At 50.0% G+C, this 23763-nt stretch overlaps 1 protein-coding gene across 4 annotated transcripts in view; it reads right to left on the bottom strand.

Moving 5' to 3' along the window:
• KAZN (kazrin, periplakin interacting protein) overlaps positions 1–23763 on the bottom strand; it is a 1030689-nt gene that overhangs the window by 420781 nt on the left and 586145 nt on the right. For all 4 annotated transcript variants that reach the window (XR_009344966.1, XM_059134942.1, XM_059134941.1 and 1 more), the window contains exon 3: positions 11032–11275. Coding sequence is in view for 3 of the 4 variants with exons in the window: in XM_059134942.1 (XP_058990925.1) it covers positions 11032–11275 (244 nt within the window). In the remaining variant the exon portion in view is untranslated. The remainder of the gene's footprint in view (positions 1–11031; positions 11276–23763) is intronic.

The raw sequence follows: 23763 nt of genomic DNA, 5'->3' as shown, positions 1-23763 counted from the left end.
CAATTGTGTATTATGGCTATGTTGCTGTCAGAGGTTTGGGAAGCCATACAGAATGTTTCTTATCACACTGAAATTAAAACCAAGATCGGACCCCAAGTGTTGCATCAGCTGGCCTGTCTGCTGCAATACAGAGACCTCCAAGTTGACACCGTCTTCCGTTCCTCTAAGATGCAAAATACCCTGTTTTGATTTTCTCTGAGTTTTCTGCCACACACTTGCCCCTTGGTCCGTAGATGATTCAAGTCTAGGCAAGAACTTGGAGCAGCAGGAGGTCCTCATACTATTCAGAGAGTTGTGGCCACAGCAGAAGCGAAAACATGCACCTACATTATCAGTACGTTAGGTAGAGAGTTTAAACCAACACGTTTTGGTTGTATATCAACCCAAAGGCCCTAATGAAAGAGACCCCAAAGGTTTAATGGAGTCTCCCAGAAGGGACGTGGAGACCAAAATTAGGCAGATTTATGGAAGCGGCTAAATCCTGCCTCCAACACTTGGAGAATACATATATCCAGACACTAAGAGCATATAGGCCTTTAACCAGATGTACTTCCCATATTCAAAAATCCCAAATGACTGTGGTGGTGGGTGCAAAATCTTTTGCTCCAAAGGAGAGTTCATTCAAAGATAGGAAGGTCCCTGATACAGCCCTGCCCTGGCTTCTAGATCCCCAACTGCTTGATAGGGAAGCTGGAAGAGATGCTCTAAGCATAGGCATTGAGAAGATAAGTCATTTGTAAAACTTTAATCTCCCTTCACCGTGGGTGGACCTGGGGGCTCAGAGCAGGCCAACACAAGCTTGGGGTGATAGTGTCACCATCTACGCCTTCTAGGACAGTGCAGCCCAGGTCCAAGAGGGAGTGGCCAAGGCAAGGTCAGATCTCACCTAATCATAAGCCATAGGCAGCCCTCTTCTGTCACCACGTAACCAGGCTGTGCCATGAGACAGACGGGGGGAATTTAATTCAATGACCAGCTCAATAATCTTGAATAACTTAGCCTAAATCACTGTGCCACAGTTTCCTTATTTAAGAAATAGAGTGTTGTGTCTACCTCAATTCAGTCATATGGGCCAGTTGGTAGAATCCATAGAGACCTTGCCTGTGAATGTCTTTTTATACAGTGAAGATCTGGGTAGTGATAAAATTAAGAGATTCCCTGGTGCCCTCCTGGGTACAAAGAAAAGAGGAAGAGTGGATAAATGCAGTGGAATCCCAGAAAGCGGGACCCAGCATTGGCTTTGTGGCCTGAGGATACTAGACCAGGCTTTTGGTTTAGAGGTAAGGTGATACACTGAAGGTGTTGGGGGTGTGTTCTGAGTTATCCTATGGTGGAACCAACCCATGTGTTGACCAGCCAACTTTTAACGAGGTTCTACTCTATTGGCCAATGATAATGGCCTGCTCTGTAGAACAGTCAACCATGGAATCATGATCCTTCTCCACAGGACTTCCATTAAGACTTAAATGTACCTCCTTGCCTCAGCAGGGCTGCCTGGCACCACATCAGATTACACAGAGCAACCGGATACATCTGCTAGCTAACGGGCCAATAGCCTCCACAAAATGGCAGCCAGGCACGGCCTTTCTATTAACTCTCAAAATTAAAGAGGTTTCAAATATTCCCATTTTTTTCTGACTTCATGGAGTAAATCTTGTAGGAACAGGAAAACCAATCTACTTGACGAACACATTAATAAAGATCATCAGTATCCATACGATCACGGGTCCGTTCTCCCTAGCCATTCTTCGTCATGCTCTAAGGTACCATGACGGCACTCTCCGGGGTCAGTATCAAGTTTCCAAATTTCATACCTAACTATCATCAAGAAATGGTGAGCACGGAATTTCAAATGGCAAGACTGGGGGTGGAGGTCGGGGGAGAGACATAAATCCCACCGTGTTCCAAGATGTACTTACTGAATTAAAGCAAGTACACCACGTTCAATGGTTTTAAACAAAGACACAAAAAAAGTCCACGTTAATCAAAGAAAATGAACTAATTCATTTGTGACAGCTGACAAGGAGCCCCAGCCTTGGCCAGGAGACTGAGACAAAGAGTGGGCTTCTTTTAAAAGACGAAGGGCTCTACCTACTGAAACTCATATATTTTCTTGTTCTCTTTGGAGAAAAAGAAAGCTATTAATCAAGATCCAAGCCTTGCATCATCCACATCTTCCTTCTCCGTAAGGAGTGCTCTTTGTGGAAGCAGGTCCCAGCCCAAAGCTATTCCCTGCAGTGCCCAATCCCAATCTATCCAAAAAACGCGTACTTTTTAATAATCTCTCATGGTCAGTTTAACCTTTAGGAGCAAAATTGATGCATTCTCACAGCATGGCTTTATCACGCTCACCGCCGTCATGCACATCTGTGAAGGCGTCTATATTTGTCACTTGCTCTATTTTGCCATTATATCTGTGTAGGCCTTTATTAGAAAATGTAATTATATGTCCATGTCAGTCATACCTACTAGTCCATGAGCTCCAAGAGAACTTAGTCCGTATCTTATTAAATCTGCGGTCCCCAAAGCTATGTGTCCAATCTGTCAGACTGATGGACACCGAGAGGAGAGAGGAAGAAGAAAGGAAGGAGAGAAAGAAAAAGGGGGGAGGTGGGTGGGGTAAGATTTAAGCAAAAGGTAAAACCATCCTACTGGCATGACTTTACACTTTCAGACACAGCATTGCCATGTTCTTGCCGCGGTGAAGCCGACAAGGTGGACTCCAGGGTCAGCTGAGACCAGGTTCCAATGCCCTGTTTGGTTCAGCAGATGACCACTTTGCAGAGCTTAGAAAAGCCACCTAGCCTTTCTAAGCCTCAACCTCTTCATCCGTAGAAGGGAGGTGATTGCATGACTTCATGGGCTGCGATACAGAAGTGAGACGGAAAAGCCTCCGGCAAGTGCATCCTCAGTGCCTGGGAAAGCCAGACAGGGCTCATCACCTCCAGGTGTTGCTGTCCCTACGACTCTCGGATGATCTCAAAAGGGCTTCCAGCCCCCTAGTTCTGATCCGGGAGCAACCCTTTTCCTAAGAATGAGTCAAACCCCTGCTAAGAGGGGTCCACTATCCCTTTCCCAGAAAAGAGAGAAGTTCAAGGTCTCTCTAGGACACTCTAGAGTCAAAGCCCAGCAGTTTGGTTTAAGAAAAAAAGTGGGGTGTGGTGGGGAGGGATTCTCACATTTGAATATGGCTAAGCCACTAGTCCACCCTCTTACCTCTGGCCAGACACCGATCCGTCCTTTCTACGGTGACAAAGCATATTTCATACAGTGAGGCTCTGAGGATTTATGATGAATGACTTAGTGTCTGACACGCAGATCCTAATTATAATTGCCACAATGCCAGCTTTAGAATGAAAATGAGTTCCTGGGCAGGAACGGGAGAAACTATGCACAGCCCTACAGCATCACTGGTCAAGCCAGTGGGCACTCCCCGGAGTCACATTCACTTCTGCTTGGATCCTGGCTCTGCCACTTGCTGGTTCCGTGACCCTGGACAAGTCACGCAACCTTCCTTTCTGGGACTCAACTGTCTCCCCAGGAAAATGGCAAGCACATGCCCAATGCCAGTCCTCGATTACTAAATCAGTGCTCTTCTTGATACCACATGTAATGCAATAAGCAGACCAAATTTCACACGTTGTAATTAGTGATTGATCATGGGTTCAGTCATTCATTCAACAACTATTTATTGAGCCCTTGCTATGTGCCAGGCAATGTTTTAGGTGCTATAAATGGAGCTGAAAATAGACAAAACTCTGCTCTCATACAGCCATCATTCGAGACTCACAACCTGGTCTCCCCTACTGCCTGACATAAAAAGCTATTCTCAGCCGGCGACCGTTTTGGTCCCCCGTGGACGTGGGACAACTTCTGTAGATGTTTGTGGTCCCCACAACTGGGGTGTGGAGGGTTCTACTGGCATCTAGTGGGCAGAGGACAAGGCTGCTGCTGAACATCCCACAGTACACACAGCAGCCTCCCTCCCCAGCAAAGAATCCTCTTGCCCTAAATGTCAAAGCTGTCGAGGCTGGGAAACTCAAGTATAAAAGTATCTGTAAAGTATTAACAGGTCCTTTGCTGGGCATGGTCTTGGGCAACTGCAGGCTCCTGAGACCACAGGGAGGGAAGCGGGCGAAGGGAAGGACACAGGTGTTTGCAGAAGAGGGAGACCACAAGACTGCAGCATCGCCAGGACTCATGCCTCCCAAGACAGAGAAAGTAAAGTCCAGAAGCAGGAGGCCCCAAGCCCAGGATCAGATGGTTCTTTTCACTGGTGACAAGTGACCCCTGGGTTGTGGATCCTGCAAGCAGGATCTGGTTCCCTCTTTGTCAGCTAATTTCACACCCAAGTGACAGGTTTCGGTGTTCCCCTCATTCTCAGTCAATGATTTCATCACAAGGACTCAGAAATTACAAGCAGCCTCGGGAAGTAATACTCGAGAAGAGAGACAAGCCTACAGCTCCCTCAACCTTCTCGACATATCAAATCAAAGGATGCTTCTGACTTAGGAGACAACCCAGTTTTAAGCAGCTGAGGGACCTGGGGGGTTTGGATTCCTGGCTCCTTCACCACCAACCGAGCGACCGTCAGCATCAAAGGGGAATGAGCGAGAGCATGGGCTCCAGAGCCAGAGCTTGGTCAAATAACAGCAGAATGCCCTTGTGGGAGTAACGCATCATTCCCTTGCCTTAGTTTTCTTATATATGATATGGGTACCAGAATGGTACCTGGCTCGTAAGTCATTACAAGGACCGAACGCATCAATTCAAAGCATTAATACAGGAAGGTTCTTGGAACAGTCTACGTGGCTCCAAGTGGAGACTACATCAAAACTTGCTGTCATCAGCACCATCGGAGTCATTATAATGTCATGTGACTTCAACTCTCCCGGTCCCAGTTTCCTCTTTTGAAAAATGGACGTTAGAGTTGTCAACTCATTGGGCATGGGATTCAATGATGTGTGTGAAACACTTGGGACGACACCTGATATTTACTTACTGAAAAGTTTGACAAAAGCACTGAAACGACCATTCATTTAGTCCTATGCTAAAGTCTCCGCCAGGCAAGAATGACACGGTGTCATGATGGTTCCAGAATGCCTAACGTTTGGTTGATATACTCAAGAGGTGAGCTCCAAGAACCATTATGCCGCACCAAAGGCAAGTGTAAAATATTAGCTGTGGACCCACCTTCCTCGAGAGGGCACTTCACTCTTCATGAGTCACATCACTTCGAACCACCTGCAGGGCTGAGACGGTCCTGGTACTAGAAGGACACCCCCAGAGCTACTCCAGTGCTCACTCTGATAGAAGATGGTGGGGGTGGGGGCTGGGCAAGGCGACTCCTTCTCCCACTCTCCTCCATCCTCCTGGCTCAAATGCACCTCATAGGAGAGCACAGAGGCCTTGGGGGTGCCCTACCCACAGAACAGCCTGTTAACCAGCCCCATATGAGCTTTCATGCTTGGGTCTCAATTCTTCAGAGGGAGAAGGGGATGGAGCTTTTCAGAAGTCTGATCCAAAGGTCTGGCAAGGCCAAGTTAACAAAGACACCAAAACAAATCGAGAACCAATGATTCCCCACCACACAGAAGCCACCTGCCCAAACAGTTGTTCTTGCCAAGCTCATTAAAAGTCTGTTCCGCTTCTTTCATGTTTCTAGCAGCTCAGGACTCCAAGGGCGAAGCAGGAATGCCCACAGAGCACAACCTGGACTCCACCACTTAGATCTGAGCTGCGTCCAACAAGCAAGAATGTTCTGGTCTCATCCAACCGCATGGGGATCTCTTGGCCTGGCCTTTCTCCAGCTTCTTCACAGTAGAGTTGGGGATGGCAGGGGACCCTGAGGATGATGACATGGGCCAGCAGGTTTCTTACGTGCTGTGAAATGTCAGATACAATCTGCCACAATGGATGGTCCCACTCTTGGCTTCAGGGAAGCTGTCTTTTCCTAAATGATCCTGCCTACACTGGCTCTGCCTGCATTTCAGGTGACGGAGACAAGGTGATGACTGCTGTTGGTGACACCCTAACATCCCACGTGTTACTGACCCCGGTACCCAGCCCCAAATGGTATAGACTAATTTCATGTACAAGATCCTGTAAAAACCCATTCCCTGGCCTCAGCGTTCTTGCCTGATGGATGGCACGGGGTAAAAAGCCAAGCACTAAACCTCACACAAACCAACCCAAGAAAACATCTGAAAAGAACTGGGGAATTGATGTTGATTTCACTTTCCTTAGCTATATAACTTGGGAATAAATATAGGTGAAATAGGCAATGAATATGGCCAGGACCCTAAGCTTGACCTTCTGGGCCCCACATGATTTGCACAGTGAGCAGGCAACACTCCAACCAGCACACCCCACCTGCCAGGCCCATCTGCCACAAGTTCACGGGCAGCCAGTGAGTCACAAATGATGACCTACAGGATTCCTCAAAAGTGCCAGCGGTCTTGGGGAGCTGCGGCGTAAAGGAATCGGGAGAACATGCCTTGTCTTACCCTGGGACGATATGGGACCGTGCTCCTACTATAAAAATCAGATTGGCTTAGACTTCTGGTTAATAGCAAAGGAGTTTTGAAAAGCTTCCATAAATCCTGAAACGTTGGAAGCATGGAATTAATCAGAGCCAGAAACTTGACTTCGGGGGTCCTCCGCAGACATTTTCCAAAGACAATGGGAAGACAGTAAATAATAGCCAATCAATAACTAATTTCAACCATGCTGTACTGATCTGTAAGTAATCTCTCCATGCATGGTGGTTTTCGGGAAGAACTCTGAAGTCCCATCTCATGACAGCCTACCAGATTAGGAACAGACACACGTCTCTTTCAGCCCATTGATACAGCTGGAAAACCAAGACGGACGTGACTCGAGCTCCGTCAGCTGGGGACAAGCTAACAGAAGGTGACCTTTGAGACTCCGCCCCATCTTGCTCCATCTTCTCTACCACTGGAAAATCCTTTCTCCAAAAAAAAAAAGATAAAAGTCTACTTGGGGAAACAAGATCGCAGGTAGGATGAATTGGGAAGGGGATGCCAAAAGACAGAACTTATTTTGCAAAGCAACAGTAATAGCATCTCTGTAGACTGTTCACACATTCAATTCAGTCCGGAGGTAATTCATACCTCACCACAGAATTTCCACTGTTGTAGTGATGCTAGATACGAACAGTCAGACCGGAAGTAACAGCCTATGTTAGCACCTAGGGAGAAAGAAATAAAGCTTGCATCTATTTATGGAAGGGGACCAAAGTATAGGACAATGACCCTTTTCTTCATCCCCGTCCTAACACATGCAGTAGGCTTCGGGTCCTCAACACCCCAAAAAGATGCGATCAGCACTCCCACTTGTATAGGCATATAAATACAATTACTTCCTTAAAAAATAAAAACCCAACAGACTAATAGCAGTAGGCACACATCCTACGAGGCACAAGTATTTTATGGTATATACAGTTAACACCTACTTGAATCGCGTACAATGAAGCTTAATTGTTTTATTCTACGCATAGCAAAGCAACCAATTGAATCTAATATTAGTCATTCATCAGATAAAACATTTTCAGGGAAACAAACTGCTATATTTTCCCCTCAAAGAACAGCAAGCATTTTAAACACATTTTCCAGAGATGTTACGCCGAGGAAAACAGCTTAGAAATGTTACTTTAAACAAATCCGTTCTCTGGCTACCAACAACAAGACAAATTGGAACAAATGCTTGGCTCTGTTCTTTCCGAGGCTCCTTCTGTCCACCTGTCAAAGGCAGTTTTGAGCCCTCCCACCCCCTCACCCCTAGAGGCAACTTGGGAGCTGTGAAATGTGCCACCCTGCCTGGATGCCCTCTGCACGGGATGCCAGGATCCTCATTAGGGATTATCCAACTCACTCGAAGCAGGGAGAGAGGAGATGGGCCGGCTGCCAAGTGTTCTTTCAACACAGATTCCGAAAGAAGATCCTGCAAAGTGTCGAAAGCCCAGATTTTCAGCCAGTTCACTTTCTAGACTCTGTTACATAGCAACCAAGCCAGCTCACACAGGGTACCAACCAAGTTAATATTTTGTTTAAATGAAACACTGCATTAACTCTCTAGGAAAACCCAAGTTCTCCTCCTCGACTTACCTAGGGTCAGGTACCACGGCCGGAATAGAACTCCCACGGTGAATTGATGTGCTTGTGTAATTCATTTAAAAAAAATTTTTTTTTAACCCCAAATTTGAAAACAGATTTAACAAGTTCTTGGCAGGGAGAGCAAGAGTGACTCTTCCCCATAACCATTTGTGCTAATATTATTAAAAGTACATTAGCATTCATTTAATCTGCATAATGCCCTTTAGTAAAATATGACTTCTGCAGATGCATTTTGAAAGCTACTCATTTCATTCAAAACTTTGATTTGAACAAGGACAACTCAATAGCACCAAACGGTCCTAGGGCTCGGGGCCATTAAATCTTCTAACACAGACAAAATTAAAACAGAGGACGCATTTGGAAGATGGTCATTAACCCCCAGGAACCGAGCTTGACTTGTATTACGAAGAAGCATGAGGAAACCAACAGACCATGCTTTAGAATTAACTTGGGAGAACCCCATGCTTTGTTTCCTTTAGGAATAGGAAAGCACCAGCTGAAGAAAACACTAGAACACATCTACAGAGGGTTTCTGTTCTGGCGAGAATGCTACCACAGGTCATGAGAGAAAACCAAAACAAGAAAATACAAACAAAACGGAAAATATTCGCAGAGGCCAACTAATGTAAAAAGTACTAAATTAGGGTATTCCTGTAGAGTTAAAGTAAATGATGTTCTACTGGATTATGGGTTGGGGGGGCTTGTTTTCTCTTCAACCATCACCTTGGTTTGAAATCACATCAATTTAAGAGGGCTAGGTAGCCAACAATGAAGTTGAGTTAAAACCTTTAACATTTTCTTCTCTGATTATAAAATCACTAATTCCCCCGATAAAGGTGTCCAAAAATAACAAGGCTACCCAGGGGAATAATCAAGACCATCCTTCATCCAACCCCCCCCACCCCACCCAACAGATGGCTTACTAACCCGGGCAGGCATACTCCTAGGAGCGTGAGGGAGATGCTGGTCTCGGGAGTTTTGAAGGCTATCAAGAGATCCAAAAGTCATGTCCACAGCCTTGGGCACTTTTGTAGGAAAAGAGAAGAAGGAAACCGCCCACTGTTGCTTCACTACAACAACTGGACCATTAGCTAAGTATCTCAATGTCCAAGTCGGTTGAGAGGATCAGCGCTGTACTGGCCTCCTTAGCGTGCTCAGTCCGCAGCTGGACCCGGGACACAAATGAAAGCCACTTAACTTTTCCTTGGCTGAGGAAAGGGGGCAGACGGTGGGAAATAAACCAGCACTGTTCAGGGCTCCTTAGCATGGCTTTTGATTCTTAGCCAAATGCCAGTTCTTAGTGATTTCTTTAATGTTGGAAGAACCTGGACCTATAAAGAACAAAGCATCACCACGCAGTCCGGCTCCCCCCCACACACACTTTTTTTCCCCTCCAGATGCCACAGTAGAGTAACTTCCACACACAATGACAGCGCAAGGGATAAATGACACAATAACCAGCTCCTCACCTTGAAAACTGCAGCAAATAATAGCTTGACAACACCTTCCCACCATTACATCATGGCTACCTTGGTCCCAAATTCCCACCCTGATTCCTAAGACTTCTGACCAACTCCCCAAAGTACCAAGTCAACATGACTTGGAATTCTGCATAAAACTAACGTACAGGCTTTTTAACACCTCGCACCACGAAAAGCACACCTTCCCCAGGGAGGTAAGGAGCAAAAGAAACTGATGGGAGAAGACATTAACACGAACACAGACACTCTCTCGCAACACTTAGGAGAAGCTCTTGAAACAACAACAAAACCAGAAAATTCCTCTGAATCGCTGAGCTACTGGTACCTCATACTTCATCAAGTGACATATTTATACAAGTGGCCCCCTAGACTGGATCATTTTTCTCTGCCAGATTCGGGACTTCAGCAGTTAATTAATCGAATGATATTAATAATCAATGATACCATTTCTTAAAGAGCAATGAGGCCAAAACGGAAAAAAAAAAAAAAAAAAAAAAAAAAGACTGAAAAGCCAGTCTACCCTTTGACTTTTCAATTCACAGAAACCAAACAGGACATTTTTGGATGCTTCCTCCACCTTTACCCCTCCCAGGGGTTTCAGGGCTGCATCACTGTCAATGTCAACACGGTCCAGCTGTCTTCCCCCTCCCCCAAAGTGCAAAGAGTCCTTTCCAGCAGCGGCTCCCCGTAACCCACCATCATTTCGCCAGCAGCCCATCACTCAGCCTTTGAGGTCTAAGATTTCCCCCTGGAAAGTGCTCTCGGTGTTTATAGTTGCTGGAAATTTAAACTCCCTGCTGAGCAGACCATCTACTACTGTTGCAACGATATATTCCGCTGTCCGCGCGATCTCAAAGGGGGAGAAAATAAAGTCCAGATGCAATCGAGACAAGGGGTTTAGCATCCTCGGAGAGAAAGTGCAAGCCGGTTCAATCCTCTACCCCAACCAAGGCAGCGGAGCCCGGAGCTCACTCTCTGAGACAGTCTTCCCCAGAAAAGCCGCCCTCGGGAATCGGGGCGGGAGGCTGAGGGGGGAGCTGTGGCATTCACCCCTGCCGGGGGTCGGGGCTAAGGCCCAGGCACAAAAAGTTTGCCCACGGAGCCGGGGATGCGTGCCACCTAAAGGGCACTTTCCGCCGCGGGAGGGGCGCCGCCGGCTGCGCCTGGCTCCCGCTGGCCGCGGCCGGTGTGACCGTGTGAACCCGTGCACACTGCGCCGGGGTTTTCCTTAATGACAGCAGCCTGGAACTCCCAGCCGCGGTGCAGCAGTGGCCACCGCCGGGAGGAAAGGGTTACGAGCCACAATGCGCGCGGCGATCTCGCCCGGGGTGTGGAGGCTCCGAGTCCCCGGCCACCTCCGGCCCGGGTCCCGCTCGCTCGCCTCCCCTCCGCCCCTGGCGCCGGGGGAGCCCTACCTTGCGCGCCGTGCTGGTGGTTCTCCATGTTCGCCGCCGCCGAGTCCGCCGCCGCCGCCGAGGCGCTGGCCGCCGCTCCCGGGCCCGGGCCGGGGCCGCCGCCGCCGCTCAGTTCCGCCAGTCTCCGGTTGGTGGCCGTGAGTTCGGCTCGCAGGTTGGTCACCTCCTGGCTGGCCGACTGGACCGCCCCATCGATGCGGAGCGCGAGCTGCTTATTGTCTTCCATCATGCTCAGGATTTTGGCCTGGGGGCGAGAGAGGTGACAAAGAGCTGCATGATGCGCGGGGGGCGCGCGGCCGGGCACCCCCGGCTCTACCTGTTGGGTCCCCCGCGGCCCGGCTCCCCCGCGCCCCGACCCCCAGGCACCGGCAGCGCCGGCTCCTTCGGCGCAGGAATGACAGCGGCGCCTCCAGCCGGAGCCGCGGCGGTAGCGAGGCGGCGTGGGGGGGGGGGGGAGGAGAAAGAGGAGGAGAAGGAGGAGGAGGAGCAGCGATCGCCGAGACCCCGGCGCCGAGCGCGGCTCGGGGAAGGACACCGCGCGCCGCCCGGCACTCTTTCACTGGAGCCTACCATTCGCCGCGCGCTCTGGAGGGGGCCCGACCCCGGGAGCGGGGCGCACCCTCCGCCTCCCGCACCCCCCACTTCGGGGACACACCCCCCCGGGGGGCGGGGGCGGCGGGCGGCGGCCGCGAGTGGGCCGAGGTGGCGCCCCCGGCGAGAGGTAGGGGGCGCCTGCTCCACGGCGGGCCCTCGGTCCCCTCCCAGAAGCGGTGGGGCAGCCCCCGCCCCGGCTAGCAGGCTCCCCGCGCGCGGGGCCAGGCCGGGAAAGGGGGTGGGTGCTCGGGAGAGAGGGGTGCTCGGCAAAGAGGCCCAGAAGGGGAGCCGGGATGGAGCTCCTGGGGGGGGGGGGAGGGGGCAGCTGGCTCGATCTCAGGAGTGGAGCTTTGCCTTCCTTAAAATGCGGGTAGGAAATGTGCAGCGAGCGGGGAGCTGAGCTAGTGCCCTGAGTGCTTCTCACTCTCCCCCCAGTCCATCTCCACCACCCTCCAGCACTCCGCCCCAAACTGCACTGTGCGCCCCTCCCGGGAGGAGCTCTCTACCGGGCCCCATGGCGGGCCACTGGAGCTCTGGCTGCCCCACAGACCCAAACCCCGCGTGTGCACCCGAGGTGGAAGGCTGGCCTTAGCCAGGTCCTAAGCTCCCTGGCTGGGCTAAATACTGGGGGTCGAAAGGGAGAAGACCAGGAGAGAAGACCTGAAGGCATCCAAGGAGCGTCTCTCTTTCTCCTCCTGCTGGAGGGGCGAGAGTGTGGAGGCCCTGCTGCCTCCGTTTACCCATTCCCTCTTCAAAGGAGAACTGAGGTGACCTTAAGGTTGATAAACCTATCCAGCTCCTCTTTCTCCCAGAGTACAGGCTTTGCATTTTTCACTGGGGCCCTGGATTCCAGCCACCAGACCTTGTTACCATAGCAAGCTTCATTCCATGCAAATAGGACAATCTGAAACAGCCAATGTAACCCTGAGGACAATAGTGCACCACCACCACCGGAGCTCAGTCAACCTCGGCAGAGTAGCTCAGAGCCCACTGCAGAACCTGGTCGGGAGCCCTGGCACAGACTGAGGGTGCCCACCCTTGAAATTTATCAGCATCTACTAAGTAGGAAGCCTACTGTGTGCAAAGTACTTAGGCTGCACTATCATCTCTTTGGAGGAGGATCAGGAATTCTAACTGAGAGAGGAAGAAACTGAAGCCCTGGGCGGGGGATTAAGCGATTGACCCAAGGGGCCCCGCAGAAATCAGGTGAAACCAAGACCGGAAGTAAGCAGTCATCTGATTTCCAATTAGTCCCACTGTGCCGTGGATGCTAGATTTTTATTTGGAACCATAAAAACCCATTCTTGCTCCAACCCCCTGGGGCCACTAACAAGCTTTTGTAAGAGGGCAAGGCAGTACTGGTGGAACGTGTGAATGCAGACACAATTTTTCACTGTCTGTTCTACCAAGCTAACTGGTCAGCTGGGGACTGAACCCCTGACCTGAGTCTCATTAGCAGGAATTCTGACCCACTGGACCAACCAAGGAACTTAGGCTGCTTGGTGTATCTGTAAATCAGGATTTAGTTCTTTGAAGACCTTTGGTTAATTTACGGGAGAACCTAACTGTTGAGTCTTCAAAAGGTGGGGGCTGTCATGGTTCAGCCAGTATGGAAAACGGTTTGGTTGTCCCTCAAAAAGTTTTGCACAGAATTACCATATGGCTGAGCAGTCACACTCCTGGGTATAGAGCCACAGAGTTGAAAACTGATACCCCCAACCAAAGGTTGTAGGCAAATGTTCACAGAAGCACAATTCACAATAGCCAGAAGGTAGAAACAACCCAAATGTCTAACCTCAGATGACTGGATAAACAAATGGAGGTATATCCATACAATGGGCTATTACTCGGTCATGAAAAAGAATGAAGCATTAACAATTGCTGCAGTGTCGGTGAAGGTCGGAAGTAGTCTGCTGAGTGAAAGAAGCCAGACACAGAAGGTAACATGATTTCATTTCTGTGGAATAGCCAGACTATGTAAATCCAGACAGATGTGGGTGCCAGGGGCTGGGGGAGGGGAGAATGAGGAATGGTTGCTTAATGGATACTGGGTTTCTTTCTGGGTGATAAAACGTTTTGGAAGTCGAGGAGGTGGTTGTGCAACATCGTGAAGGTACTGAAGGCTGTAGAATTATTTGCTTTAAAATGGTGCGTTTTAGGGGCCCCTGGTGGCTCAGTCAGTTAAACATCTGACTCTTGATTTCAGCTCAGGTCATAATCTCGGGGTTGTGAGATTGAGTCCAGCTCTGTGCTGGGTGTGGAGCCTGCTTAAGATTTTTTCTCTCTCCCTCTGCCTCTACCCCTCCCACTCTTAGAAAAAAGGTTCCTTTGATGTTATGTGAATTTCACCTCAATAAAAATAAAAGTCAGCACAGATGCAAATAGCAATAAAAGGGTGGGGGGGAGGGGAGTCCTGGGAACAAACTCTCCCAGGAAACGAACAGGAGCAGCTCTATCTGGAGAGCTCACCGAGGGCTTCGGCTTCGGCCCGGGAGAAGGAGGGCGGCCAGTTTTCACGCATGATTTGTCTTTGCAACCTTGCTACCTAGCCCGTAGTAAGCCCTCTGCAAATGAGTTTGTGTGAACGTGTCTGTACAGTAAACAAAATGACCAAGTGTTACTCATGTTCCCCTTCGGTGAGATTATTCCCACCCACCAGAATCGTAAAATCAAGTCAAAACAAAACAAAACAAAAAAATCCAACAAGGAAAACAGAAAGCAAACACCCATTCCTTGAGTTCCTTCTCGTTGCTCTCTGCCTCTTCTTTAACCCCCTTTATAATACAACCATTGAAATGTCAAGAAACTCACTTTAGAAACTCTTGGGGTGCCTCCTAGGATTTTAAAGATTTTTCTATTTGAGAGATTGCTTCTTAACCTGAAAAGGGGGGGGGGGGGCTTTTCCCAGCTGTGTCGCCTTATGTTTACCCACATGCAAAAGGACCAGATCTCAGACAGAAGGCCTGGGATCAATTACCCTCTAGCATCCCTTCGATTTAAGCCAAAAAGATTACTAGTCTACCCCCCAACTTCCGCCACCGCCCCTCCCTAGGTGATCTCGGGGAACAAAATGGTCACAGAATCCACGTCCTGCCCCCTTACCTAACACCCTATTGCAAGCCCACTTTGCCCATCTGCAGGCTGATGTACTTTATAGCTCATTTATTGGGAGACACATATAAAAGTGGGGGAAGGGCTCCTCTCTCCTTGGGATCCATGACTCTGAGCATGGGGGCCGCGCATATTCTTAACGTGGCCCCAGCTTCACAGCCCAGGCAACTGACATTAAGAACCGTGCCAGAAATGGGCTTGCTGCATAGGGATGTGCTCCCATTTCCCAGTGTTCCCAGTTGCCCTCTTCCCCCCCAATTCACAGCTCAGGCAGTGCACTGGTTGTCCTTGTGCACTCACCAGCCTCTGCCAGGATTCGCTGAGCGCCCCGTATTCCTGAGCAGAATACGCCATGTGCATTGGGTGCCCTTCAGCGTTTACCTGGGCACTTTGGAAAGTCTGCAAAAGCATCCTCGCTCAAAGAAAAGAGAACTCCTAAGAAGAACCAAGGCAGAGAGCCTAGCCCATTGCTGATAGCCATGTCCTATGCACCTCCCTTCTCCCATAAATAGAATGACCTTATAATTTAATGTCCAAACTGGGACACTTTTGAGGGCGGAAGAGGGTGTTATGAATAATGAAGCTGGGACCAGTGACATAAATCGGAACTGTCCCAGGAAACCCAGTGTATGTGTTTGGCCCACCCTGCAGCCAAATGAGGCTATCTGCTCCTAGAAGCAACATCGGGGTCATTTATCCCAGCACTCCTGTTGTATACTGGTGGACGGAGAAACACAGAGCCAGAGACAGGAAGGAGTTGGGAGGGATGAAAAGCAGAGTATTCAGGAAATGACCCATCATCCTACTAATGTGTACCCAGCACCAGAGACTGTCAGACTGGACCTTTGCTGCAGGGGCACTTCCTAAGCTCTAGATCTGAGAGCGACCTCGTGGGCTTGGGCAACCTGGCCTCTGACTTCATCGAGGACCCCCTCCCCTTGCTCACTACCCTCCCTTTACTTAATTGCTTTGTTAAGATGTCGATCCTTAGCCCCAAGACCAACAAACCAGAATCTCTGAGGCGGTGCCAGGATCTACATCTGCAACAAGCTTCCCAGGAGTGTCTGTTGGCGTGCGAAGTTTGGGACTCCCTGCCCCAGGCAGCCGGGGCCGGTGCTCAGAGCGCACTGTGCGTGCGTGTGCACGATGGACCTCGGGAATGTCTGCAAGGGTTCCCTGGCCCTCCCTTCTGGCTGCCGCCGGTCCTGTTCTTCCGAGAGTCCCCAGGGAGTCACCCTCCCTCTTTCCCTGCAGACGGATGCACTGTTTATTCAAATTGTCACATGCAAATCCCGGCCAATCTAGGAGTTGTATCTTTTGTCCATTGACGCAGTTTACTTGGGCTGAGCGGGTTTTAGCACGTGCTCTGGGGAAAAGGGCAAAGCATCCCTCAGCCAGATGCACTCGGAACTTGGGCCTCTGGGCGAGACCAGGAGGGGGACAGAGCCGTGGACATCGAGGGGAGCGTGCAGTTCCGGAGCCCCAGCGGCGAAGCTGTCGTCCCTTCCTGGCAATGCTCTCCTGATGCCGTTAGTCACCCTCATATCCACAGTCATGAAATGAAGGGACAGAGAAGAAAGACACGGGGAGGGGACAACAGGGCAGAGGGCCGTGGGGTTTAGAGAAATAGCCTGGAACTATAAGTGAGAATGTATGTATAGGCATCTGTACACACACACACACACACACACACACACACAATCAGCACAGAGCACAGTTATCCTCCACCTCCAAACAATCCTTCCATAACCACTTATAATTCAGATGCCCCCATGCATGGACGAGAGAAGTATAAATACACCTACTCATACACACAAACATCCAGGCTTGAAGCCTCTACTTCTTCATAGCAATGTAATTTTTTTCCTTCTCGAATGTTCCTTGTGTTTTTGGTGTTTCTTACATGGTGTGCTGCAGGGCTTACAAAGGGATGTGCCCGATGGCCTGGGCTCTTGGCTCTCGGCTCTGTCCTGACCTATGTGATGGGGACAAATAATACCGGCCAAGCAGAATACAGAAGCCTGAGACAAACATGTCCACCTGCAGAAAACCATCCGTACTCCCCAAAGAACTGGCCCAACCCCCAGGTATCTTGCCAGACCTCCTGCCATCTCGGGTCTTGGCTCTCTGCAAGGGCCGGGCGCTGTGGTATTTTCCAGCACCACACAGCAGTCTCTGGGAGGCTCCTTCAAGAAGGCTAAAGAGAACACGGTCAAGGCTTCCAGCCCTTGGGTCTCCAGCTCCAATTCCTCGTCTCAGGGAAGCTCCCTGCCCATAGCCCACTGGCAGGACGATGCTAACGGACGTCACCAATGCTCTCACTCTTGTCTGAGCTCGAGAGTGCAGTCCAGGCACAGGCTCTGGAGTTAGTGAGGCGAGGGGTCGAGTCCCAGCCCTGCCACTTACTTACTCTGTGACACGAGCAGAGTTAGTTAACTTCCTCGAGCTCCAACTTCACCAGGAACAGAATGGGACAATGTGACTACCTACTTCGCAGATGTGTTCAGGAAATAAATAAGCCACGGCACATGATGCATCTGGCCAGGTGCCTGGGGCCTGGAAGAACTCGGTAGATGTTATCAGCAATGTAGACACCATCAGGACGGCCTGGAGAGGCGGTGGGGGGCGACGAGGGCTGAGGGCGCGGCCCCCGTCCTTCGGGTGTCACCATGACCCCTCTGCGCTCACCCATTCATCTCCACCAGCCAAGGCTGAGTCTTCCCAACACTAAGGGCGGGTGTGAGGGTCCCCTTTCTGCAGATCAGGAGAAGCCCCAAGCTCAGGCTCACTCCCGTGGCCCCAGCTAGCAGGTGCAGAAACCAGAGTGAGGCCCGGGTGTGTCTGATTCTAACACATCTGCCTTTTTTTCCTTAACCCCCTTCACGCCAATGTATGAACAGTCTCTTCCCCGTGTGCCCTGGTGCACCAAGGGACCTCCCGCATCCCTCCTAGCCCCAGGCCCTTCATTCTCGACCAGAGGCACTGATGGGGAGAGACGGAAGGAACCGCTCCTTGGTGGCCAGAACAGTAGTTCCTCCAGGCCCTGGGGACCCATTTGGTAAATTAGTTCTTTTGGTTCATGAAATGGTACCCCAGGGGTTTGAAATGCTGCGCAGACCTACCCTAAGTGGGTCATTTATTCTTTTCTCACGGATAGTGTTGTTCGTGTGATCTCCATTCTACACGAGTTGTTTGCTGTGCTTTCTAGGGGTGGGTGGGGAGATAGGTCTTAGGGGTGTTTTGTTGTGTGTGTGTGTGTGTGTGTGTGTGTGTGTGTAACAGAAGTGCATTAGACTCAGCACGGAGCACAGGGGGACTTTCCAAGAATGGGATTTTCAGGACCCTGTACACTTTTCCTGCCCATATGTTGCTTTGCCATTTATTTAACCAAATGGTATCTTCAAGAGAGGTTTCTTGCTCATTTCTTCTCCCACCCCCACCCCTTGCTCAGACTTTTGAGAGCTTCAGCTTCCCTCTGTTCCTTTCTTTCTACTCCTAGGAAGCCGAATGCACTGAGCCTCCCTTCTCTACCCCACCCCTCCCAGGATCAGTGCCATAAAGACCAGTAGGGACCTCCCTCCAGGCCATGGTGCAGATGTCACATTAGGCACCAACTACAACTACCTGGAGAATTAAGCCCCTAATGCTGCTGATGCCGCCCCGCCCCCCCCCCCCCCCCGCCCTACAAAGGCATCTCAGATATGGAGACGTGTCAGAAATTGGGAGCAGCAGTAGTAAGAAAGAGCCTTGGAGTCTCACCCCTGGAGTCAACACTAAACCTTTCCAGTACTCAAGTGCCCTGAGAAAAAGCATGAATTAGCCAAACAGCATATGCCGTTCAAACCAGTGTGCCATGAAGGACGGTATCGCCAACCATCTGCTCTGATACTCGGGATCAGCTGTCCAGTCGTACCCAGGACTGGACGTGAGCTGTTCTACCCGACGCTTGGCTCATTGGGATGATGTGTCTCTAGCCAGTAAATTGTGACGTTGCCGTATTTATCTTAATTGACTATTCTTTTATTTGTTTACCTGCCTTATTTTATGCCAGGGAGAAGTAAAACAATTTTATAATCCAATAATGGGAACCACGAGGTCACGTTATGAGATGTGTGAGCAGTTTAAGAGGGAAATGTGTTAGCTCAGAGCAGCCTCAGTTCAGGCGCTCTTAGCGTCCTCCGCCATCTTGGTAGTGAAATGGTCCCCTGACACCTGTGTCCGCGATGGCAGATGTGTGCTCCTTTTGAAAAACAGAACATGAACAGACACTTCCCCAGTGAAGGCCTACAAATGGCTAACAGGCACATGAAAAAATGTTCATCATCATTAGCCATCAGGGAGATTCAAGTCCAAACCACACTGAGATACCACCTCACACCAGTTAGAATGGCAAAAACTGACAAGGCAGGAAACAACAGATGTTGGAGAAGATGCGGAGAGGGGAACCCTCTTATACTGTTGGTGGGAATGCAAGTTGGTGCAGCCACTTTGGAAGAAGAGTGTGAACGTTCCTCAAAAAGTTGAAAATAGAGCTACCCTATGACCCAGCAATTGCAATACTGGGTATTTACAGAGGTAGTGAAAGATACAGATACAGATGTAGTGAAAAGAAGGGCCACGTGCACCCCAATGTTCATAGCAGCAATGGCCACGATAGCCAAACTGTGGAAGAAGTTGTGATACCCTTCAACAGACAAATGGATAAAGAAGATGTGGTCCATATGCACAATGGAATATTACGCAGCCATCAGAAAGGATGGCTACCCAGCTTTTGTATCAACCTGGATGGGACTGGAGGAGATTATGCTCAGTGAAATAAGTCAAGCAGAGAAAGTCAGTTATCCAAGGGTCCACTTACTTGTGGAGCATAAGGAATAGCATGGAGGACATTAGGGAAAGGAAGGGAAAAATGAAGGGGGGGGCAGAACCAGGGCGCAAGGTCAACCACGAGAAGACTGTGGACCCTGAGAAACAAACTGAAGATTTCAGCGGGGAGGGGGTGGGGGATGGGTGAGCCTGGTTGTGGGTGTTAAGGAGGGCTTGGATTGCATGGAGCACTGGGTGTTATACATAAGCAATGAATCTTGGAACACTGCATCAAAAACTAATAATGTATTATACAGTGACTAACATAATAAAAAATAATAAAAAATTAATTAATTAAAAAAAAAAAAAAGAAAACCAAAGAGCTACGAGGTTTGGTTTTAAAGGAGGTTGGCGGAGGCCCAGATACAAGGGCTGGAGGGAGTGGCATTCTCTGGCAGCCTGCACCCACGTGTCCGGCCCCAGCCCCTCCCCCAGCACATGGCTTCCACACCGAGCCCTCAAGTCGCTGGGACTCTAGGTGCCGGAACGCAAGTGTTCACACTCTGAAACAGCTCTCCTGTATCCAAGGGATGGGAAACAGTCTGGAAAAAAGAAACAGAGCTGGGAGCTCCCCTAGGCACAAGGGCCGCTGAGGAGTCCCTGAGGACGGTGGGGGGGGGGGGGGTCCTGCAGGTGGCCACTTAATCCTGGGAGCCTTACAGCTTTGGGGAACAGTGTTGAGGCTGAGTCTTCCAGCAGCTTTGGGAAGAAATGACAGATCGTTTCTTATCCTCATCCGGTCATTCATTACGAATGTCTCCTAAAGGTTGGACGATGGGTCCAGGGCCCTGCTGGCCCCCAGAGTCCATTTGTGCATGTTAGAAAAGATGCATGCTTCTCCCCCAGGTGAATGCAGCCTGCTTGCGGCTGCACCCTGGATTTTCCCCTCAGAGGGTTTAAATGGCTCTAGTTTTTACAAAATCATCGACGATTATTGTGTGAGTTCAAAGTAACATGTGTTTACAAATCTGTGTACCCTTTTATGTGAAGACCGCTGAATGAAGTTATTTTACCTTTTTCATTGAATTTCAGTGATTGGATAAACCTTTTCTTCCTCCAAGTTTTCTAGACTTTCTAAGAAGATGCTAAATGAGCGGGCAGATTCAGAATCCGGTTTCGCCGGAAAGCGTCCACGGAGGGGATGCTATGATAATAAGGCAGAAATAATGATTCTAGTGGGTTCTTACACCAAACACACTGCTAAGTACTTAACTTACATCCCTGACAACAGTCCTACGAGGAAGAAGCTACTATTACGCCCATTTTACAGATAAGAAAACTGGGGTGTGGGGAGGTAAAGTCCCCCAAGGTCATCTAACCAGCAAGAGGCTGGGCTGGGACCTGCAGCAAATGGGAAGTCGGTGGCGTCCTTTTCCCTACGATCTTGTATCACCTCCTTAGTCCTCCAAATTTACTGCTTGTTTTGGTGAAAGTGTTGGAAAGATGGGACTCAGGGACACTGCTGAACTGAGGAACTCGGCTCCGGGAATTCTCCGCTGTATCATTGAGCATTCCCGTTGGGCCCTATGCCGCTCGTGGTTCCAGGGGGTCTGATTGCCCAGGCGCACCTGTCCGTACTCTGAGTGCACGGTGAGCGGGGAAAGAACATCATCCAGCTTGCGGACTTTAGAATTTTAGATCTGGAAGGGAACTCAGTGTTCAGAGGCCGAACGTGCTTTCTTTGCAAATGCGGACACTGAGATCCGGGGAGAGAAGCGCACTTAGCTGGATAACCCGGACATGCGGGTTGGGGGGGGGGGGGACTTACCATCACTGTTATTTGTTTATATTTTTATAAGCGAGCACATGGCCCCGGGAAAGGTTCAGTAAACATTTGCTGAGCTGAATTAAATTGGGGCATTCGATTTATACATCTGAGGAGGTATATCAACAACAACAACAACAACAAAACAAAACGGAACCAGCTCTATTTCTGGTCATTCTGTTGTGAAAAGCTTCCAAACTCAATGTAAGGTGAAAACCTCCGCTAGGAAGCCTCCCTTTGAACTTACACTTCTTTTTCTTGAAGAGGATAGCAAACTTGGCAGCCGATTCTTCCTGAAATTAATAATCAAACCTTAGAAATCGTCTTTGGTTATTCCAACAACTTAAAACAAAAAGAAACAAAACATTCTCTATGGTGTCTCCCCCTCTCCTCCCTTCTGACACTCCCACTAGGGAACAGCTGTGTCTGTTTAAAATTGATTTTGATCTCTCAGAAAGGATCTGGTTTCTCCGTGCGCCGAGCTGCTACCCAGGGATGGCATGGGTCATTCTGAGTGTTGGGGTTCTGCTGACTCTGCTGTGATTCTAATAGACCCTGCCCTTGGGGATGTGGGGGACAGGACACCTTCACTGCCATCGGTGGGTGGCCAGATGTCCCAGTGTCTCAGGAGCCATTGTGCCCCCAGCCCTCACTCTTCCTGCCCACCTGTGGCAGACTGGATTGTGGCTGCTAATTCTTCTCTCCCCAGCACCCACCTTGCCCTGCCTCCCACTTCTCAGCACCTCCCACTAGGGTAGGCGGGGCCCCGTCCTCTCGCCCACTCTGCTATTTGACTTGCTCTGGCCATCGGACTGTTAGTTGACTTGCAGTAAGCAGGGGCTTTTAATGCTTCCACACCATCGTTTGGCCTCTTACGCTCCTGTGATCCTCTGTGAGAAGTGCCTGGCCCAGGCAACTGCCTCATTATTCTCAGCCCCAGAAGGAAGACACCAGGAACAAACCTGAGCCCGACCTTCAGCTTGGAGAAAAAGCCCAGCCTGAGCCTAGCCACACCTTCAGAAATGTGCTGATCCACAAACGGGAAGAATGAATGCCGCTGTGAGCCCTGGAGATTCTGAGACTGTTTGTTACACACCAGAGATGGACCGATACATCACTGACACGAGCTGCTGCCATAAGGCCATCATCCCCCGGGCCAGTGACCGAGTGTCCCGTGTGCACTAGCTTGTGGGATTTAAGAAACAAAACAGATGAACACAGCGGAAGAGAAGGGAAAATAAAATAAGATGAAAACAGCGAGAGAGACAAACCGTAAGAGACTCTTAACTCTAGACAACACACTGAGCATTGCTGGAGGGGAGGTGGGGGGGGGGGGGGATAACTGGGGGTGGGCCCGAAGGAGGGCCCGTGATGGATTGAGCGCTGGTGTTCTATACGACTGATGAATCACTAAACTCTACCTCTGAGGCTAATAATACACTATGTGTTAACTAAATTGAATTTAAGTAAATTTTTAAAAGATACCAACGGGGAATTTATTAGCTCAGAAAGTTGGGGATCTAGAGATGGGTCAGAGCTCAGGGATCCCAGGAGCTCAAGCCAGCAGATCTCTGTCTGCTGTTCCTTCCTTTCCTCTCCTCTCCCATGCTTTTTCAGGCACCAGGCCTCTCTACCCATAGAGGAGGCTGGGGGACCACGGCCAGAGACAGCTCAGGACTTACAGTTCGCTACCTTAGCTACCTCCGAGGAAAAGGTCCCTCTCTGTCCCAGATGGCCTACGCCTGGTGCTCCCTTGACAGAGCAGGCCTGGCATGTGTGCCCAAAGCTGAAGCCCCACAGAGTCACATCGGTGACCCCATCAGAGATGTCAGAATCAGGATCGGGAAGAAGCACATGTCCAGGGTGTTGGGGGGGGGGTGGATTTAACCACAGGAGACAAGCAGTCATAGATGGAGGCCACGGAGGTCCACGCCTCTGACAACGCTGCCCCAGCCACACCCGATGAGTCTGGGCCTGCAAGCCAGCCCCTGCCGCTCACTTGAACTTCTCATCATTCACCGGGGCCGGAATCCCCATCTCGTCTTCCTAGGAGACTGATGAGTTTAGCCTTAACATCTCCAAGCTGCACTTTGCTTGATCATCAAGTGGGTGTAACAAATGCATGACTCACTATGGTAGGGCTATGGCGGTTCAGTGAGATGTTATGCAAGACCCTCAGTCCATGTAGGGGATTCTGTAGTGTTCTCCCCAGGGTTCCTCCTCGGGCCCATGCCCTCGTCTGCTGAAAGCTAGGAATGTCAGCTACTGATGGCTCACACCTGCACCTGTCACCAGCAGCTGTCCGCTGTGGTTGGAGCCTCCCTCACCCAAGGCTGCACCCCCGCCCAGGGGCCAGCCCTTGGCTACAAACTTGAATTTTAAAAAAGCCCAGGCCT

This window comes from Mustela lutreola, chromosome 10 (assembly GCF_030435805.1).
Source record: "Mustela lutreola isolate mMusLut2 chromosome 10, mMusLut2.pri, whole genome shotgun sequence".
Taxonomy (NCBI): Eukaryota; Metazoa; Chordata; class Mammalia; order Carnivora; family Mustelidae; genus Mustela; species Mustela lutreola.
The sequence above is the reverse complement of the archived record's forward strand: the minus strand, read 5'-3'. Positions and strand labels throughout refer to the sequence as shown.